This window comes from Trichosurus vulpecula, chromosome 6, assembly GCF_011100635.1.
Source record: "Trichosurus vulpecula isolate mTriVul1 chromosome 6, mTriVul1.pri, whole genome shotgun sequence".
In the NCBI taxonomy this organism is placed as follows: domain Eukaryota; kingdom Metazoa; phylum Chordata; class Mammalia; order Diprotodontia; family Phalangeridae; genus Trichosurus; species Trichosurus vulpecula.
This window is the reverse complement of record NC_050578.1, coordinates 104726690-104744981: the sequence shown is the minus strand read 5'-3', so window position 1 is coordinate 104744981 and position 18292 is coordinate 104726690. Positions and strand designations below refer to the sequence as shown.

Genomic DNA, 18292 nt, shown 5'->3' with positions numbered 1-18292 from the left:
TGTCCATGCTTGCCTCAGTTTCCTTATTTGTCAAATGATAGCATATACTTCTGTTACAAAGATAAAATGAGATAATATTTGTAAAGTGCTTTGCAAACCTTAAAGCACTATATAAATGTTAAATATCATGATTATTCAATACCACTGCCTTTCCTCATAGATAATAGGTTGCCTTAAGGTTCCTTGATTCAGTTGCTAACTTAGTATTCATTCTCAAGACTCAGTGTTTTGTCCCACACTCAACTATTAATACTGCAACTTGACACCATATAACCAAACTCAGGATTCAATGTAGAAATTCAGCAGTCAGTACCCCAAAACAGAATTCAGTATCTAAGACAATATTTGGTCCCCAAAGTCTGCATACCAATTTAATGTTAATCATTCAAAATCAGTATTCTACAACAAAATTCAGTGTTTGGTATTTTTTAAGTTCAGCATTAAATACCCAAACTCAGTATTCTATACAAAAAAAACCCTTAGTATTCAGTAACCAAACAGTATTTTGTATTCTGTGCCTTACCTCGGTGTAAGTACCCAAACTGAAAATCAGCATTCAGTATTCAAACTCAGTATTCAATTTCCAAAGTCAGAATTCCATGTGCACATGCACTATCACATATCCAGACTCAGTATTCCATATCTAAACTCAGAAGTCATTATCTGAAAATGAATATTTAGCACCAGGTTCAGAATTTTGTACTAAAATTCAATATTCTGTACTCCATTCTGAATTCAGGACCAAAAGGCATCAGTCAGTATCTAAAGTATTCAATATCTATACTCAGTATTCAATACCCCAATTCAGTATGCAGTACCCTGACTCGGTGTTTGTTTTCCTAACAGTGTTCAGCAACCCAACTCAGTGTTCAGTACATAATTCAATATTCCATAAACTAATTCCACATTGCATCAAGGCCCAGGGCAGTACAAGAAGGCCTCCTCAGTGATCTCCAAAAACACTCACAGTAGAGTAACCTAATGATTCACATGGGAAAGGACAAATGAATCTATTGTCCAGGCTAGAATATGAAACTGACGGGGAATCACTGAGTTAGTCTAAGTGCATATATATTAGATTTCTGCTATGAATGGAAATGAGCTATGCAAGGAGAAGGAGGAGGAGGAGGAGGAGAAAAAGAAGAAGGAGGAGAAGGAGGAAAAAAAGAAGGAGAAGGAAAAGGAGGAGAAGGAGGAGGAGGAGGAGAAAAAGAAAAAGGAGGAGGACAAAGAGGAGGAGGAGAGGAGGAGGAGGAGGAAGAGGAGAAGGAGGAGGAAGAGGAGAAGGAGGAGGAAGAGGAGGAGGAGGAAAAAGAAGAAGGAGAAGGAGGAGGAGAAGAAGAAGGAGAAGGAAAAGGAGGAGGATGATGAGGAAAAAGAAGAAGGAGGAGGAGGAAGAGGAGGAGGAGAGGAGGAGGGGGAGGAGGAAGAGGAGAAGGAGGAGGAAGAGGAGGAGGAGGAGGAAGAGGAGAAGGAGGAGGAAGAGGAGGAGGAGGAAGAGGAGAAAATGGATTGTATTGCATTTGGGTAACTGTGCATCTCTTTCAATGATTCCAAGCTACTCTAAGCCCCAAACCCATCTTTTAAGGTCAATGTTCTTCTGCATATCTATGAATACCACAACCACTGAAGAATTAAAATTTTAGGTGACCCAAAGAGCAATGTAAAAGTATAAGCAGGCTATATTATCAGAGATGACTTGTGTGGGGAAAGGATCATTAAAGGTATCACCGAGGATATGTATGATTGTTAAAAGAAATGAGTTTGTCACATAGCAATAGCAGAATAAAAGAAAGACAACCTAGAAAAAATATATGCACAATGACTATAACAATTCAAATATATAAGAATAATAAAATATTCTATAACATAAACAATTTTATGTAATAATATGAAAGAACAAAAAACCGAAAGTGAATACTTGTAATAATAATAATTAAATTTGACTATAGAGTTTAGAAAATGTGCCCCCCTCCCTCTCCTCTAGGTAGGGGATTATGGGGTATTGAATATTCCATATGCTATCAGAGTCAGGTAATATATTGGTTGATTTTGCTGAAATACATGTTTTCTATTTTTATTCTTTGTTACAAAGCATAGATGTTAGGGAGAAGTGGGAGGTTGAAATACATTTGGAAATGAGGGTAACATTAAATCAAAAGATATAAAAAAATTTAATGAAAAAATTGAGCAGGCTATCACATAGCCAATGACAATAATAACTGCTTATATTTATATAACGTCTTACGGTTTAAAAACCACTTTACAAAAATTATTTCATTTGATCTGCACAACAGCTCTGTGAAGTCAGTAGTTCCAATTTTAAAGTTGGTAGTTCAAATTTTATTATTCCCGTTTGAAAGATGGGCAAACTAAGGATCTCAAAATTGCAGTGACTCATCCAATATTACATAGCTGAAAATGGCAGGGCTGAAATGGATCACCAGAGGTGTTTATGTGGAAAATGAATGATTGCAATCAGAACTTCCAGGATTAATACTCATGGTTTGCTGTGGTTTGGTTTTGTTTGTTTGTTTTGCCAGTCGTAGAGCGTTGTTGACTCATATTGAACTTGTAGTCATTTAAAAGCCCCACCCCTTTTCCATATGAACTGCGGTCTCTCCACATCTACATCACTCTCTACTTTAGCTACTGAGTTTTTGAAGCTATACTCATTCAGTCAGTCATGTCTGACTCTTCGTGACCCCATGGACCATATCCTCCATGGGGTTTTCTTAGCCAAGATACTGGAGTGGTTTGCCATTTCCTTCCCCAGTGGAGGGACACACAAAGGTTAGGTGATTCAGAATCATATGGCTAATAAGTGTCTAAGGTTATATTTGAATTCAGGTCTTCCAAACGCCAGCTCCAGCACTCTACTGCACCATCAGCTGGCTCAGAAGCTATGTTTAGGCCTTTACACATATCTCTATGAATTAATCTTGTTAAGTTCAGCCTATTATTTGAAACCATGGCATTGCAGCTGGATGTGAGTTTTCTTATTCATCCAATTATCCATCCTACCTAACTTTGTATGCCTTCAAATTTGCATATTTGGGAATTCTACAAGAGGGTCATGCTTCAGGTAAGAATTGGGAATGATTCCAAGATCTTTTCTAAATTCAAAGATTTAATGATGCTGACATTTTCTGGTAATATGGCAAAGCAAAATCAGCTGTCCAAAAAGAGACATTTTTTTTTACTTTTAATTACATTCATGTTTATTGGTATGATAAAGCAGATGTAAACAATTTATGGGAAATCACTAGATTGCTAATTTGTCACATCTTTCTATGCTTAGAGATTCTTTTTCTTTTCCTCTTTTAGCCATTAAATTTGTCCATAGTATGATCTGGATTATTGTTTTCTCCACAAATAAGTCAATTCATCTCAGCAAATTCAAAGATAAAATTTTGATACTCGTTCACCTGATTACTTATCTGGCGATGTGAAGCGTATTTTCATTTTCCTCTCTCTCATGGACCTGGCTACTAATTTTCCAACGACCCGAATGTCAGCTTTCTTTATTATTGGGTGTCCAGCAACTAAAAACACACAAAAAACAAATAAACAAACAAAAACATTAATTTGTTGATTAGCAATTGAGAAAGATTCTTTCCAATGCTATAAATACAGAAATGTTATATATTCTGAGTATCTGCCAGAAGTTGGCAATCTTAATTCACAGACTGGTCCAGAGATAGGGGCCAACACACTCTCCCCTCCTGTAAGTTCAGAGCCAAGAAGAGTTACTGTAGCAGCAAGAAGTAGTGTAACTTCCTCAAGCTTTATATCCTTTTCTTTCAGACCAGCAGGAGGCAAGCTTCTCTAGCAGAATATAAGCTCTTTGAAGACAAATGATAGCTGAGATTTAAGGCCAGTCAAAATGGGAAAATAGAAGGGATATAAAAGACCATATTCCAAATTCCTAAAGAGTTTTAATAAGTTAAATTCATTTACACATTAAGGAGTCAATTATTAAGTAAGTTATTTCAAGGGTGCCTGCTATTTCAGAAATTCAATAAAATGCAGTCAGTTTCATATTAGTTTGTTGCTTAGAGAGTTGTGAATACTTTATCAAGTTTGTAAAACATTTTGGAAATATGAAAAGAAAAAATTTAAAACCACTCATACATTTTAACCCAGTGATTCCATTGCTGGGTTGATGCCCCACGGAAATCATTGAGAACAACAAAAGATTGTTATATGAAAATATTCACAGTGATTTTGTTGTTCAGTTGCTTCAGTCGTGTCCGGCTCTTTGTGACCCATTTGGGAGTTTCCTGGTAAAGATACTACAGTGGTTTGCCATATGGTTAAGTGACTTGCCCAGAGTCACACAGCAAGTAAGTGTCTGAGGCCAGATTTAAACCCATAAAGAGGAGTCTCCCTGATTCCAAGTTCAATGCTCGAAGCACTGCGCCACCTAGCTGCCCTATTCATAGTGATACTAGCTACAATAGTCCTAGGAATGGAAAATGTCTTCCTAAAAACTTGGAAACTTGAACAAATTATGACATATAAATATGACATAATATAAAGAATACAGAGAAATGTTAAAAGAAATATGAAGTGAGGCAGAGGGAATAAAGAAGAGTCAAGATAGCATTATGCACAGTAACTACAATTTGTAAATGAAGGCAATTTTAAATGGCCATAAAACTCAATGTTAGAAAATGTAGATACAAACTTAGAAAGTACATATGTATATCCTATCTTTTAACAAACTATGAAGTCCTATCTTTTAATCAACTATCTTATGTTGTTAGACCAACCCCAAACACATGGCATATCCATTAGCTTAACTTTGGGGTGGGAGCAGTTAGGTGGCACAGTGAGTAGAGCACTGGCCCTGGAGTCAAGAGGACCTGAGTTCAAATCCGACCTCAGACACTTGACCCATTTTCTAGCTGTGTGACCTTCAGCAAGTCACTTAACCCCAATTGGCCAGCCTTCCCCCATGCAAAAAGAAAAAAAAATAAAAAAAATTTAAATGTACACTCAAGTTTATGCAGTTAGAGATTAGTTGAAAAATTCCTAAATAATTTCAATAAGATAAATTTATTTACATTAAGGTGTCAGCTATCAAACAAGTTAGCTACAAGAGTATCTTGTATTTTAGAAACTAAGCAAAATGTTGCCAGCTCCTACTAGTTTGCTACTTGGAGAGTTCTGAATACCTTTAAGAAGTTTGGAGAACATTTTGGAAATACGAAAAGAAAAATTACAAAATTTTCATACATATTGACACAGTGATCCCTTCACCAGGTTGATGCCCCTAAGGCAGTCATTGACAACAACAAAATATCTTTTCAGTATGAAAATATTCATCGTGGTACTATCCACAGTACCCACAGGAAATGCCTATGGTATACCTATAAATGGTGTGTCTATAAATAATAAGCTGTTGAACAAATTATGATATTTGAATATGATGGAATATAAAGAATACATAGAAATATTGAAAAACTTGTATGAAGTGATACAGAGAGAATGAAGAAGAGTTAAAAACAGTAATATGTGTGATTACTACCTTCTTCTCCCTATGATCCTTTGCTGTGTGTGGTTGTGGTTGTGTGGTTGTGGTTTGTCCTTTGTTTTCAAAAAGGACCATGATATCAGGGAGATGATGACATGACTTGCAGTTGACTTTGATTTGAGTGAGGGAGGGTGTGCCTCAATTTCTCCTCCCGGGACCATCTGAGTCCAGTGCCCTTATATCAATCAGGAAAACTGGAGATAGCCTGGAGAGAGGCTGACATCCCACTATGTTATCACAAGGAGCTTTAGATAGAACCACGTATCCCTGCCACTCACCAGTACTCTTTGTCATGCTATTTCTCTTATGTATTGCTTTAGAACATTAATCTCTTTGGCCTCAGCTTGTCCATCTCTGAGCTGAGGAATAGACTTGATTGAGGGTTCTTAATCCAGAACCCAAAGACTCCCCCAAAGAGTTCCTTGGATAGATTTAAAGAGGTCCATGAATTAGCTTAGACAGATTACAAACTGTTGTAATATGATCTATTCCTTTCTAATCCTATGTATTTTATTTTATGCATTTAAAAAAATGATTATCGAAAGGGGTATGTAAGTTCACCGAACTTCCAAAGGACTCTATGACATGCACAAAAATATTAAGAACCCCTGGACTAGAGGATTCCTAAAATCTCTTCTAGATCCAAGTCCCTCAATTCTGAAATACTAAAAGGAGGATGCTTCTTCTCTTCTATTTTTAATTGGAAGCAAGTTATTTTTTATTTCCTTTTATTTGGTTAAGTAATGCAGGAAAAACTATTATTTTAATATTGTTTTGAATTTTCTCATAGGATAAAATACAAACCCCATAGTCTGTTATTTAAATGCCAATCAGAGTCTAGCCTACTTTTCCAAACTTATTTCAAGTGAATCCTCTGCATTCACTTAATGTTTCAGCCAGACTAGACACTTGACTCTTACAAACCTTGTTGGCCCTTCTCAATCCTGCAGAACTCCTACCTCGAACCCCACCTGGTGCCTGGAACCCTCTCCCTCATTGTCAGTGGTTTAGCTGAGAGGTGTCAAATGTAATTTGCAGGGCCCACAACCTTCCAAGTATGACAGGAGCCTGACTAAAATGCAATTGGGAAATATTTAGCAAAATAATTAAACATACAATAAGACACAGATAATGTTAACATATGGTATTCTAAGTCAATCTATGACCAACAGGGATCCTTACCTATAGTTTAGTGAACCCCATTTTTATTTGATTTTGATACCACTAGTTTAGCACTCCTTCCTTCAAGGCTAGTCATAGGTGTTACTTATTCCATGAAGCCTTCCCTGATTCCTCCAGCTGAATGGAGAGAGTTCCCTCAAATTTTCCTATAGTTCTTTGAATCTCTATTTTGCCCCTCTTTTATTCTATTTAATATCATGCTTGCATTGTATTCCTCTCGGTGGATGATAAACTGCTTGAGGGCAGGAATTGTGTATTTGTTCATTTTCATAATCCCAACACTCATTAAAGTGCTTTATACATAGTAGATATTTCACAAAAATATTTGCTGAAATGAATTAACAGGGCTCATAATTCCCCTCATGTTGTGAAGTGATACTATACTCCTGGCTACTTTGTGCCTTATAGCCTTTTTTTAAAAAAATGTTTTCTTATTTTATTTTTAATTTATGAAATAAAACAAGAATTTCCATAACAATATAATAAAAAATTATTGCACACAAAACTGCAAATCTATTATATGCAACTTGCTCTTCCTTTTAAATATATAATAAAGATATCATGAAAATTTCTACTTTTCCTTTTTTTCTTCACTTCTTGCCCCACCCTAAAAGTGGCTCCCCTCAGACACAAATATATGAAAAATTGTTCTACACATATTTCTATTTATCAGTTCTTTCTCTGGATGCAGATAGTGTCTTTCTTCACATGTCCTTTTAAAATGGAATCCTCATTGACTAAGAGCTAGGATCGTGTGATTCTAAGCGGCAAGGATCTGAGAGATCCTCCAACCTTCCTCCTTTCCCTTCAAAGTTGGGACTTTCTCAAGGTTGCTAGGTACTTCAGTGAGAATAAACGCTACTTCAATCATTACTTTGGTCAGAGACAAGAACAGTAATAATTATATTTGTGTGTGTGAACTCAATTGTTTAGTGAATTCCTTGTGTGGAAACTCCATCTACCCATAGGGCTCTGAAACCAGTCTATAACCATAGAGTCTCAAAGTGCTACCTACCTATAACAAACACTAAGAGGTAGTGGGTGCCATGGCTATTATGTTTCAGACGTAAGACATGTAAACAAAGGTCTACCAATTCCAAGGCCAGTCTTCTGTTTGCCAGGTCAGGTTAACTCTCAACAATAAGAATAGCTAAAATTTACATTTACGTAAGTAACAATTTAAAGTTTACAAAGTACTTTGTGTCCATTATCTCATTTGATCCTTGCGACAAACCTCTAACATATTATCACACCCCTTGCACTTTACAAATGAAGAAACTGAGGCTCAGTTGGGCTTGAGTGACTTGCACATAGTCAAATAGCTAGTACCAGGAGCATGATGCAAACTCAGGCATCCCCGACACCAAATCCAACACTCCTTTCACCACAATAAATGAAAACATCAAAGTCAACATCACATATTCATTGGTTTTCTGTTATGTGCTTACCCATGCGACATCTCCTCTCTGGGTTTCGGTGTCCTCATCTATAAAAGGAAGGGGCTGCAAAAGATGATTTATAAGACTATTTCCACTTCTAAGTCTATCATTCCTAATAAGCCTGGATGTCTTGCACCATGCTGGATGTCATGGGGTATGCAAAATAAGTGAAAGATATTATCTCTAAAAAAAGAAGTTTATAATGAAAATAGATGGAATAAAAATGAAATAGGTACTAAATGAGTAAATATCACTGGCCTTCATCTTTTTTGAAAAATGAGTTTTGGGCAAAGGATTTTTTAAAGGAGAAAGGTGGGGTAGGGAATGGGGAGATAAGTCTCAAAGAATGAAAATCCACTTGGCAGTAACTATAGAACATATGAACAAAGTACTGATTGGTGTAATAAGGGCTACGACCAATTAAGGACTGAACAAAGCTATTATCGCCTTTTAGACTGTATCTCCATGACAGTCAACAACATGGTAAAAAGTGGGGGTGGGGGTGGGGAAATCAGTCTGATTAGTTGAACTAGAGGTCATATCTTAACACCCATGCTAAACCAACAGCTCAGTTTCAGCCCCAACTAAAACAATGCTGGGGTTTTTTTCGCCTATTTTATTCCAGCTGGGTGATTTCAGGTCTACAAAGTTACTATCTATTCCTCTGAAAATTCTTTCACCCACCCAGGGTGACCTGTGACTTCAGCTGATTAAAACAGAAAACAAAGAATTTAATGTTATTGTTGATGTTGTGGTTGTGGTTCAGTCATTTCAGACTTTTCATGACTCCATTTTGGAGTTTTCTTGGCAAAGATACTGGAGTAGTTTGCCATTTCCTTCTCCAGCTCATTTGATAGGTGAGGAAACTGAGGCAAACAGGGTTAAGTGACTTGCCAGGGTCACACAGCTAGTACTTGTCCGAGGCCAGATTTGAACCTATAAAGAAGAGTCTTCCTGATTCCAAGCCCAGTGCTTTATCCACTGCACCACCTAGTTGCCTATAGGCATTTAATAAATGGCTCTTATAATCAAAACCCTATTTTTAGTCACTGGGGAAAATGCCCACTCTAGAATAAGACATGGTCCAATAACTATATATAGATTGAATGGATACTGCCGACAACTAATCAACAAGCATTTATTGAGTACCTACAATGTACTAAGTACTATACTAAGTGCAGGACCTATAAAGACAAAAAGGAAACAATTCTTGCTCCCAAGATTATATTTTATCAATATGAGATGATATCTACATATATAAGTGTATACAAGATAGATATAAATACAAAGTGGTTAAATATAAGGTGGTTAGGAAAGGAGGATCATATTATGTGGGGCTGAGGTAAGGAAAGGCTTCATGTGGAAGCTGGGTGTATGAGTTGAGTCTTCAAAGAAGTCAAATTCTGTGAAGTGGAAATCAGCAGGGAGTGCATTCCAGTCATGTGGAAGGTGAAATGTCTGTTTGTATTTGTGTGTGTGTGTGTGTGTGTGTGTGTGTGTGTGTGTGTGTGTGTATTTCCCCCGAGAAAGCCTACCTATTAAACATTTACCAGCATGTTGCTATATTGCTTGAAGGTAGCAGGAATGCAGTAGCAAACTGAGGGAATGAAGACATTGGAAGACTGGAAGCCTTGTGACTATAGGCTGATGATGATGATGATGATGGTGGTGGTGATGATGGTGATAATGGTGATGACGGTGGTGACGATGATGGTGATAATGGTGATGACGGTGGTGACGATGGTGTTGACGGTGGTGACGATGATGGTGATGACAGTGGTGATGATGGTGATGACGGTGGTGACGATGATGGTGACGATGGTGATGACGGTGGTGACGAGGGTGGTGACGATGATGGTGACGATGGTGACGATGATGGTGACGATGGTGGTGACGACGGTGGTGACGGTGGTGACGGTGGTGATGACGGTGGTGACGGTGGTGGTGACAATGAGGGTGGTCGTGGTGATGATAACTAACATTAGCATAGGGCTTTAATGTTTGCAAAGTGCTTTACATCCCATTTCTCATTTGGGCCTCACAATGTCTAGAATGATAGCACTCTAACTAATGTCTAAAAACTTTGATTGGATGCTACATGTCCGTCATTTAAGGACCGGTGTAGGTAAGCATGGGGAATCTGATGTTTACCAGAAGTTGACCATAAAGAAATCATCCATATTTAAAAGACACGAAGTGACTCAGCTCATACAGGTTTGAATAGTTTCAGTAAAAATCACAGATTTGCATTGAGTTTGGACTATGAAAAGAAGTATGAAATGAAACTATGACAGAAGGAGGATAGGACAAGGAACATGTATAATCACATTTTTAGGAGCAGAATTATATCTTATGGAGGGGACAATCAAAGTTGAGAAGAGAAAGAGAAGAAAGAGGTTGAGGAAGAGGAGAGTATTCATAATAATAAATGCACATAAAATAACAGCTGTATTATTGTGAGGCAGCTAGGTGACATAAGTATTATCCCCATTTTACAGAAGTGAAAAAATGAAACTCAAAGAACTTTGGCAACTTATCCCCCAAGAAATAATTTGTGTATAACACATAGTCAGGAAATATTTGTTTAGGTGTGGAGGAATGGGATATGGCACTGTCTCCCGGTGAATAAAAGAATCTATGCCTATAGGGAGGAAAGGATATTTATGTCAACTCCCAAGTGTAGGTCCAATAAATAAAAGGAATCAAAGGGAGATAAGCACAGTTTGACCAGCTTCAAGGGCTCAGGAGACACAGAGGAAATAAGAGTGCTGAGCTTTCAAAATTAAGTACTTCTTAGATGATTGGAGGGAAGCCACCAGGGAAGCTGATGAAGTGGGAGGATAGTAAGTGTTGTTTCAGGAAGAAATGGGTAAAGATAAGAAGCTGGATTTCAGACAAAGATCATAGTAGCAGCTCACATTTCTATTGTGCTTTAAGCTTTAAAAAGCATTTTATCCAGAACCCTCTAGAGAAGTAAATAGTTTAAGTATTATCATTTCCATATTATAGATAAGAAAACCAATATTCAGAGAGGTTATCCCAAGGACCTTTCCAAAGTGACACAGCTAGTGTCAGAACTGAGACTCAAACTCAGGTCTTCTGACTCCCGATAACAGTTTTCTTACTACATTACACTTACAAACAACAAGAGTGGCCTGAAATGGGCAAGATATTTTCTGAGGTCCACAGAGAAGAAAAGTGAGGAGAGAGAGAGAAACTCTAAAAATAATCAGTGGGGGGAAAGGGGCATATGTTAGAGAAAATGAAGATAATATCCATATTCTAAATGGGTCTTGAGTGGCAGAAGAATAAATGAATGAATGAATGAATGAAAAGCAATTATCATTAAGAAATGGGAGTTGGTACAGGGGTCAGGGTATATGACTATGTAAGAAGGAAACATGGTACAGCATAGAAGTTAAAGCGGAAGGGAAGAAAGAGATGAATCCAAAGAGGAAGGGAATTTAAGGTGGCCCTTTAAATTGCTGATGAATTCTTCAGCTGAAGTCCCCTTCTCTGGAGGGAGGAGAGATAGACAGAAAGAGCTGTGATGATGGATGAGTCAATAGGTACAACGCTTCAACACAAAAGGAACTCTACCAACCTTGGGTTCATCTTTACCTAGCCTTCTATACTTGATGAATTCAAAGATTTCTAAGGTCTTCATATCTTAGATCAATGCTTTTGTAAGAAGAAAAAAAAGGCTCTGGCTCCCTATCCTTTTGATTATAAAAGAGGCCTTCTCTGACCATCTTGGAGTCACTTGGATCAGTTTGAAGTTCTAGACAGAGCTTCTTTCTCTTAGTATGCATAGAATGATATGTGTGTGTGTATATATATATATACATATATATATGTGTGTGTATACATATATGTATATATGTATATATACACACATACATACACAACATATGTGTATACACACATATGTATATGTGTTCATGTACACACACACACATTTGTGTCTAATGACAATGTAAATTTGAAGATCTTTCCCACCCATTAATAGACCCATGTGACCTACTTATATCACAGGAAGCCCAAGTCACGTGTAGTGGGAGGAGCTTGCTGAACAAGTAGACCTAGCCTAGAAGGGTGGAACAGGTAATGCTCAGAGCAAGTTAGAACCATGGGAAGAGAAGGAAACAGGCAATTAGTGAGCTAGGATTTGTGAGTGTTTGTGGGACGGAGCCAGCAGGGGGGCAGATGGCTTTGGGATGGAGTGGTTCTCTGCTGTGATATTGTGTACTAATTTCTTTGCCGCTGTGATGGATTGGACTTACTGGTTTTGGGATCTGGTCCTCTGGTGTCTGAATAAATGTTTTACTTCTTCTACCTTCTATATGGAGAGTCTCTCATACTTTGCAATACAGAACTACACAGGCATATTCACAATTATCGTCAATGTTGTGATTATTGCCTTGCTGATACAGGCAGGGCAGGGGAAGGAAGAAAAACAAATAATAAAAGAAAGCTACATGACAACTTTATTATATATTTAAAATGAATAGCAAGTTGTACATAATAAATTTATAGTTTCATGTGCAATCGTCATTTTAAAAAAATTATATTATGACAATGGAAATGCTTGCATTATTTCACAAATTAAAAATAAAAATTATTTTAAAATTTAAAATTTAACAATAACCTGCTATTCTCACCTCTTAGAACCAGAAAAAAAATTAACTAATGTACATAATAATAATGAAACAATCATGACATACATGTCTTCCATTGCCTTTGTCTACCAGATTAGTGAATACACTATCAATAAACCTCATAGCCAAATTAAAAGATCTCTAGGATGAATCATAGATTTAGAGCTGGAAGGGACCTTGGAAGTCAGCTAGTCAAACTCTCATTTTACAAACGAGGGACTGAGGCCCAGAGAATTTAAGTGACACGCAGTAAATTGCAGAGCCAGGATCTTGACTTCAACTCCCTATTTTGAGTTCCTTGACATCTCAAACTGGGCTAGTGCAAGCCGTGGTTAAATCAAAGTAGCAGTGTGCAATACAAATAGCATATGAATGCTAATATGATCAGAGATGTTGCCTGTGGAACGATGAGAAAAGAGAAACTTAATACTATGCAATAATATAAGACAAGTAGTGGAACCCTGAGACAATTATTTTGTACACAAAAGGACTGGTTTTGGTATTTGTCCTAGTATAACCAGGAGAAGGTAACAAGGGAGTAGAGTTATTGCTTAACAAACCTAAGGTGAATGTTAGAAAGATGAGTTCTGAATGATTTTTTTTTATCATGAATGTGGGTTGGAATTGATAGAGACTACAATAACAAATTACATGCAAGAAACAAAATTAAAAGGTAGAATCCTTGAGATACATGGCTGTAAATGGAGGTGGCTCAGTCTGATAACCAAAACAAAAGTTAATGGATGAAATGTCCATGACATTGGGGGCATTGCATATATTCAACAGAACATGAACTTTGTTATTGGATACATCATCCCAACAGTTTGCATACATACATAAAGTTCATAGATGAAGAGGAAGGCCGCCTTATCATATTAGGTTGATTCTCTGTGAAGGATTTATCAAAGGAGGTAGACAAGAGTCACACATGATGAGGGAACATTGAAGGATTATGATTTAGACCTTTGGAGGGAGCTTTCATACTGAGGCAATTGAAATAGTAGCGTATAGTAGAGTATTCAAATATTCATTGAACTGCAGAATGCTGGAGTTGGAAAGAACATGAGAGGGGATATAATTTAATGTCTTTATTTTTACAGAGGTAGAAACTGAGACCTGATCTTTTCGAAGTCACACAAAAAGTCAGTGAACATTTATTGCCAAAATAAATCTGAAGGGAAACTGTGATGTGATACCTTTCTGACGCACTGTGAGGTATGATGGAAAGATCACTAGTCTTAAAGTTAGAAGACATGGAAATCACTTATGTACGTGGAGCCAGGAAACTGTGTGATCCTGAGAGAGTTACTTCATTTCTCTAAGTCCAGATGTAAAATGGAGCTCACAGTCCTTGCCTTGCCTATCAAACAGAGTTGCACTGATTAAAGTCCTTTATAAACCTCATGGTGCTTTATAAATATTAACTCTTGTTAGTAATGTTGTCATGGTCTGGAATATATCAAGAAGGGAAGTCAGTCAGCCATTAGATTGTAAGCTCCTTGAGGACAGGTACTGTCTTTTGCATCTTTTCCTATCCCCAAGTCTTAGCACAGTGCCTGGTATATAGAAGATCCTTAACAAATGTTTGATTAAATGATTACTCAATTGTGTTAAGTGCTTAGAATACAAAGAAAGGTAAAAGACCACCAAAGTCTAAGCCCTATTGGCAAGATTTTCATGTAACAAAGAACTAAGATTGTAACATGGAAAGTGACCGCCTTTTCCCATAATGCAGTGGCGATAATAATCCCATCCTTCAGAAGATGAAGAATTTGGCAGAGATAGATGAAGGCTGGGCAAATCTGTTAGAATAGGAAACCATCTAAATATCAAAGGTGATCAACTCTGCTCCTCTTTCGAAATGGGAGGGAATAGTAAGAACATGTATTTTTAAAAACATCTGTGAAGCAATTTCTCAAGGGAAGAAGTAAAAAGAAAAACCTGGAAGAACCAAATAAATATTATACCCTCCATAACTAGAAATTGGAACTGGAAACCTGAAGTAAAAAAACAGACAAGAAAAAGATCTCATAGACTGGATGGATCAATGATATGGTAAAGAAGGAAATTAAAAAAAAAAAGAAAATGAAAGGATTCAACCAAATCGGATGATCTGGATTCAAATTGTGTGTGACTTTGGAGGGATCGTGTAACAACACAGGGTCTCAGATTCTTCATCTGCAAAATGAGGGGATTGGTCTACATGACCTCTGAGGTCCCTTTGAACTCTGAATATATGAGCCTATGATCCTGTAATCTCTGCAGGTGGTGAAAAGAAGGGGGGATAAAAGTAGAAAGATGAATGTGAGGCAACTAAGATGAGAAATTTCAGATAATGGAGACTTTTTCTTTAAAAAAAGCTGAAGAGATTCAGATTCTAAAAAAGTTACAGATGATAGCCACAATGAGTGTTTACCCCTTACTTTTAATCAGAATAAAGAGAAAATTAACATATATGTATGTATATGTATATAGATAGACAGAAATATTGGTTTATTGACAGTGGCTAAGAAGGAATTGTGAATAAAAACGGCACTAAAGAGCAACAGTCATCAGCTTTTCCTTCTTCCCTCATCCTTGGCTCCCTTCTCCTCTTCCCTTCCCCATCCTCCTGTCTGTCTCTTTTTGCCACTCTCTCTAGCTCTCACATATATATGCATACTCTAAAAATCAAATTCCTGAATATTAACAACAATCCACAACAAAGAACCCCAGCAGTCTTATAAGGAACTATCTTCAGGCTTATTTTCCCTGCCTTTAATGAACCAAGAATCTTCTTTATCATATAACTCAGTGCAAGCCATTCCTTGACTAATATAGATTACAATCCATTTCTTACTTAGTAAATAAATATATTCATAGTAAAAGCACAGATCTGGAGCTGGAAGAGGTAAGAGGCTACCTAACGCAACTTCGTTTTAGAGATGAGGAAAATGAGACCTAGAGAGGGGAGACGGCTGGCCCACAAGGTCATATAGGCGTAAAGGAGTACAGCGGGGATCTTGGGGAGTTGCTGAGGCAGTATAAAGCTAAATGACTTTCCCAGAGTCACCCAGCCAGGATTTGTCTGAGACAAATAAAAAAAAATGAACTCAACATTTCTTACTCTAGACTGAGTGCTCTATCCAGTTTATCATATGGTCAGCTAGTCAGAATTATACTCCAGAAGCAACTTATCTATCAAAAAACTGAGATGAGAAATGCCCATGCCACATCTATGGAATCCCAAATATTCTTGAGAATTTAACAAATAAGTTCCTGGAACTGGAGCAGTATCACAGAACAAAGTGTGGACCACATTAACCTGGATATAACTTTAATACATCTATATTTACTAACAACATTCTTAATAGAAGTTGACACAACCTCCAATATGCATTGCTGTTGGTGTCGTTCAGTTGTTTCTATTGTGTCTGACTCTCCATGACCCCATTCAGGTTTTTTTGACAAAGATACTGGAGTAGTTTGCCATTTCCTTCTCCAGCTCATTATGTGGATGAGAAAACCGAGGCAAACACAGCTGTTAAATGTTTGATACCAGATTTGAACTCACGTCTTCTTGATTCCAGGATTGGAGCTCTGTCCACTGCACCACTTAGTTGCCCCACCAACATTTATACTATGTACATATAGCCAAATATATATGACATGTACAATATCCAAAGTATATATGATGAAAAACTTTCAAAAGATAGAGACATGGAGGAAGAAATTAAAACCACATGGGGACAAAATGAAAGACATATTATCCCTACCATCTTGTCTGCTACTGAAGCTGTCCCAAAGATGTCAGTAAACCTAGACAAAATGAGTTCATATCCTAACACTTTTATTTGATTCTCAAGAAACAAGTACCGATCCACCGCCTAAATTTCATCCACCTATGCAGTGATCCACAGAACACTAAATACGGAAGAATAAGAATGGATAGTGAATTATCCCAGGACCATTTCTAAATTGAAAAGATGAGAGCCAAATGATAATAAAAGCAATAGCTCTCATTTATAAGGTACTTTGAGGTTTTCTAAATGATTTATATATATAACATAATTTATTCCTTACAACTACTTTATGGGGTAACTCATTGTAAGCCTCAGAAAACTGAGGCTTAAAGCATTTAACTGACTTGCCTAACATAGGCGAGCTACTATGTGTCTGATGTGGATTTTAAACAAATGTCTTCCTGAATCCCAGGTCCATTAAGGAAGACTCGGGTTCAAATGTCACCTCATATTAGTAAGAAGATCTATAGGATCATGGCTAAGATACTTAACTTCTCGGAACCTCCACACTTTGTAAAAAAAAAAAAAAAGAGCATAACAGCCAATGCAATACCCAAACTCAGGGGGTCCTTGTGAGGAAAAGAGTATTAAACCTCAAAAGTACCACACAGGTGCTATCATTCTTATTCAATTAGAAATATATCAAACAAGGCAATAGATAAGCAGGCTATTCCAATTGTCTGAGACAAGTCTTCTTGCGTATAAATGTAATCTTATATATCAAATGGACAAATAGTACTTATGCACTGATTGGCTGGAAACTGCATCTTTCCAAAGGAATTTGATAACATCACTTAGATAGAGACTAACAAAAACAAAGGGGCCAGGGTGGAGGTTTATTAGGGGAAGGGGGGAGTAATTTCTTATAGGTGAGCGAATATTTGACTTAATTGCCTAATGGAAAGGGATGGAAGCCAAAGCTAACACTGGTTTGGAATATAAACTCTGAAAAATCTCATGCAAAAGAATGGTAGACAGTTAGGAGCAGCATTATCATAGCAGCAACAGGTAAAACCTGTTTACAGAAAGCTTAGGAAGATACTCAACTAAACAAAGTCATCCCAAGTGCATTCAAAGATGAAAAGGGAAGGAATAGGATCTGAAGAAAATGGACGACATAAAAATCATTTAAAATACTTTTCTCCATCAAGGATGGCAGACCTACCACAGTTGAACCCTAATAGTACAGCGCTATTATACTGATCAAGGAAGCAGAAATGGAAATCACCAACAGCTCAGCATTTATATAGCATTTTCAAATTTAGAAACATTCTTAAATACATTATCTCATTTGATCCTTCCAACAACTCTGTGGGGAAGGGGCTATTATCACCTCCATTTTACAAATAAGGAAACGGAAACTGAGAGAGGTTTAGTGAGTTGCCCACCGGCATGGAGCTAATAAATGTCTCAGGCAGGATTCCAACTCAGGTCATCCTGATTCCCAGTTGAACATTTTCTTCACTGTGTCACCTAGCTGCCACTAAGTAGAACAAAGACAGGAAAATCAGCCAGATTGGACCAAATATACAAACAAGAAGGCGAAATAATTGTGAGGACATGGAGTGACCAATATGCAAGATATCTGATAGAGGAATAGCCATGAAAAAATCTCAGGTCATTTTAATACTAAAAAGATTGACCGAGACAATATCAAGAACTACTAACCTATATGCCTACTGTTCCATCTAT

At 37.2% G+C, this 18292-nt stretch overlaps 1 protein-coding gene across 1 annotated transcript in view; it reads right to left on the bottom strand.

Annotated features, from left to right (window-relative positions):
* Positions 1 to 3432: 3432 nt before the first annotated feature.
* Positions 3433 to 18292, bottom strand: part of IQCM (IQ motif containing M) — a 244553-nt gene continuing 229693 nt past the window's right edge. The window contains exon 7 of the mRNA XM_036764995.1: positions 3433 to 3545. Within this exon, the coding sequence (XP_036620890.1) occupies positions 3433 to 3545 (113 nt within the window). The remainder of the gene's footprint in view (positions 3546 to 18292) is intronic.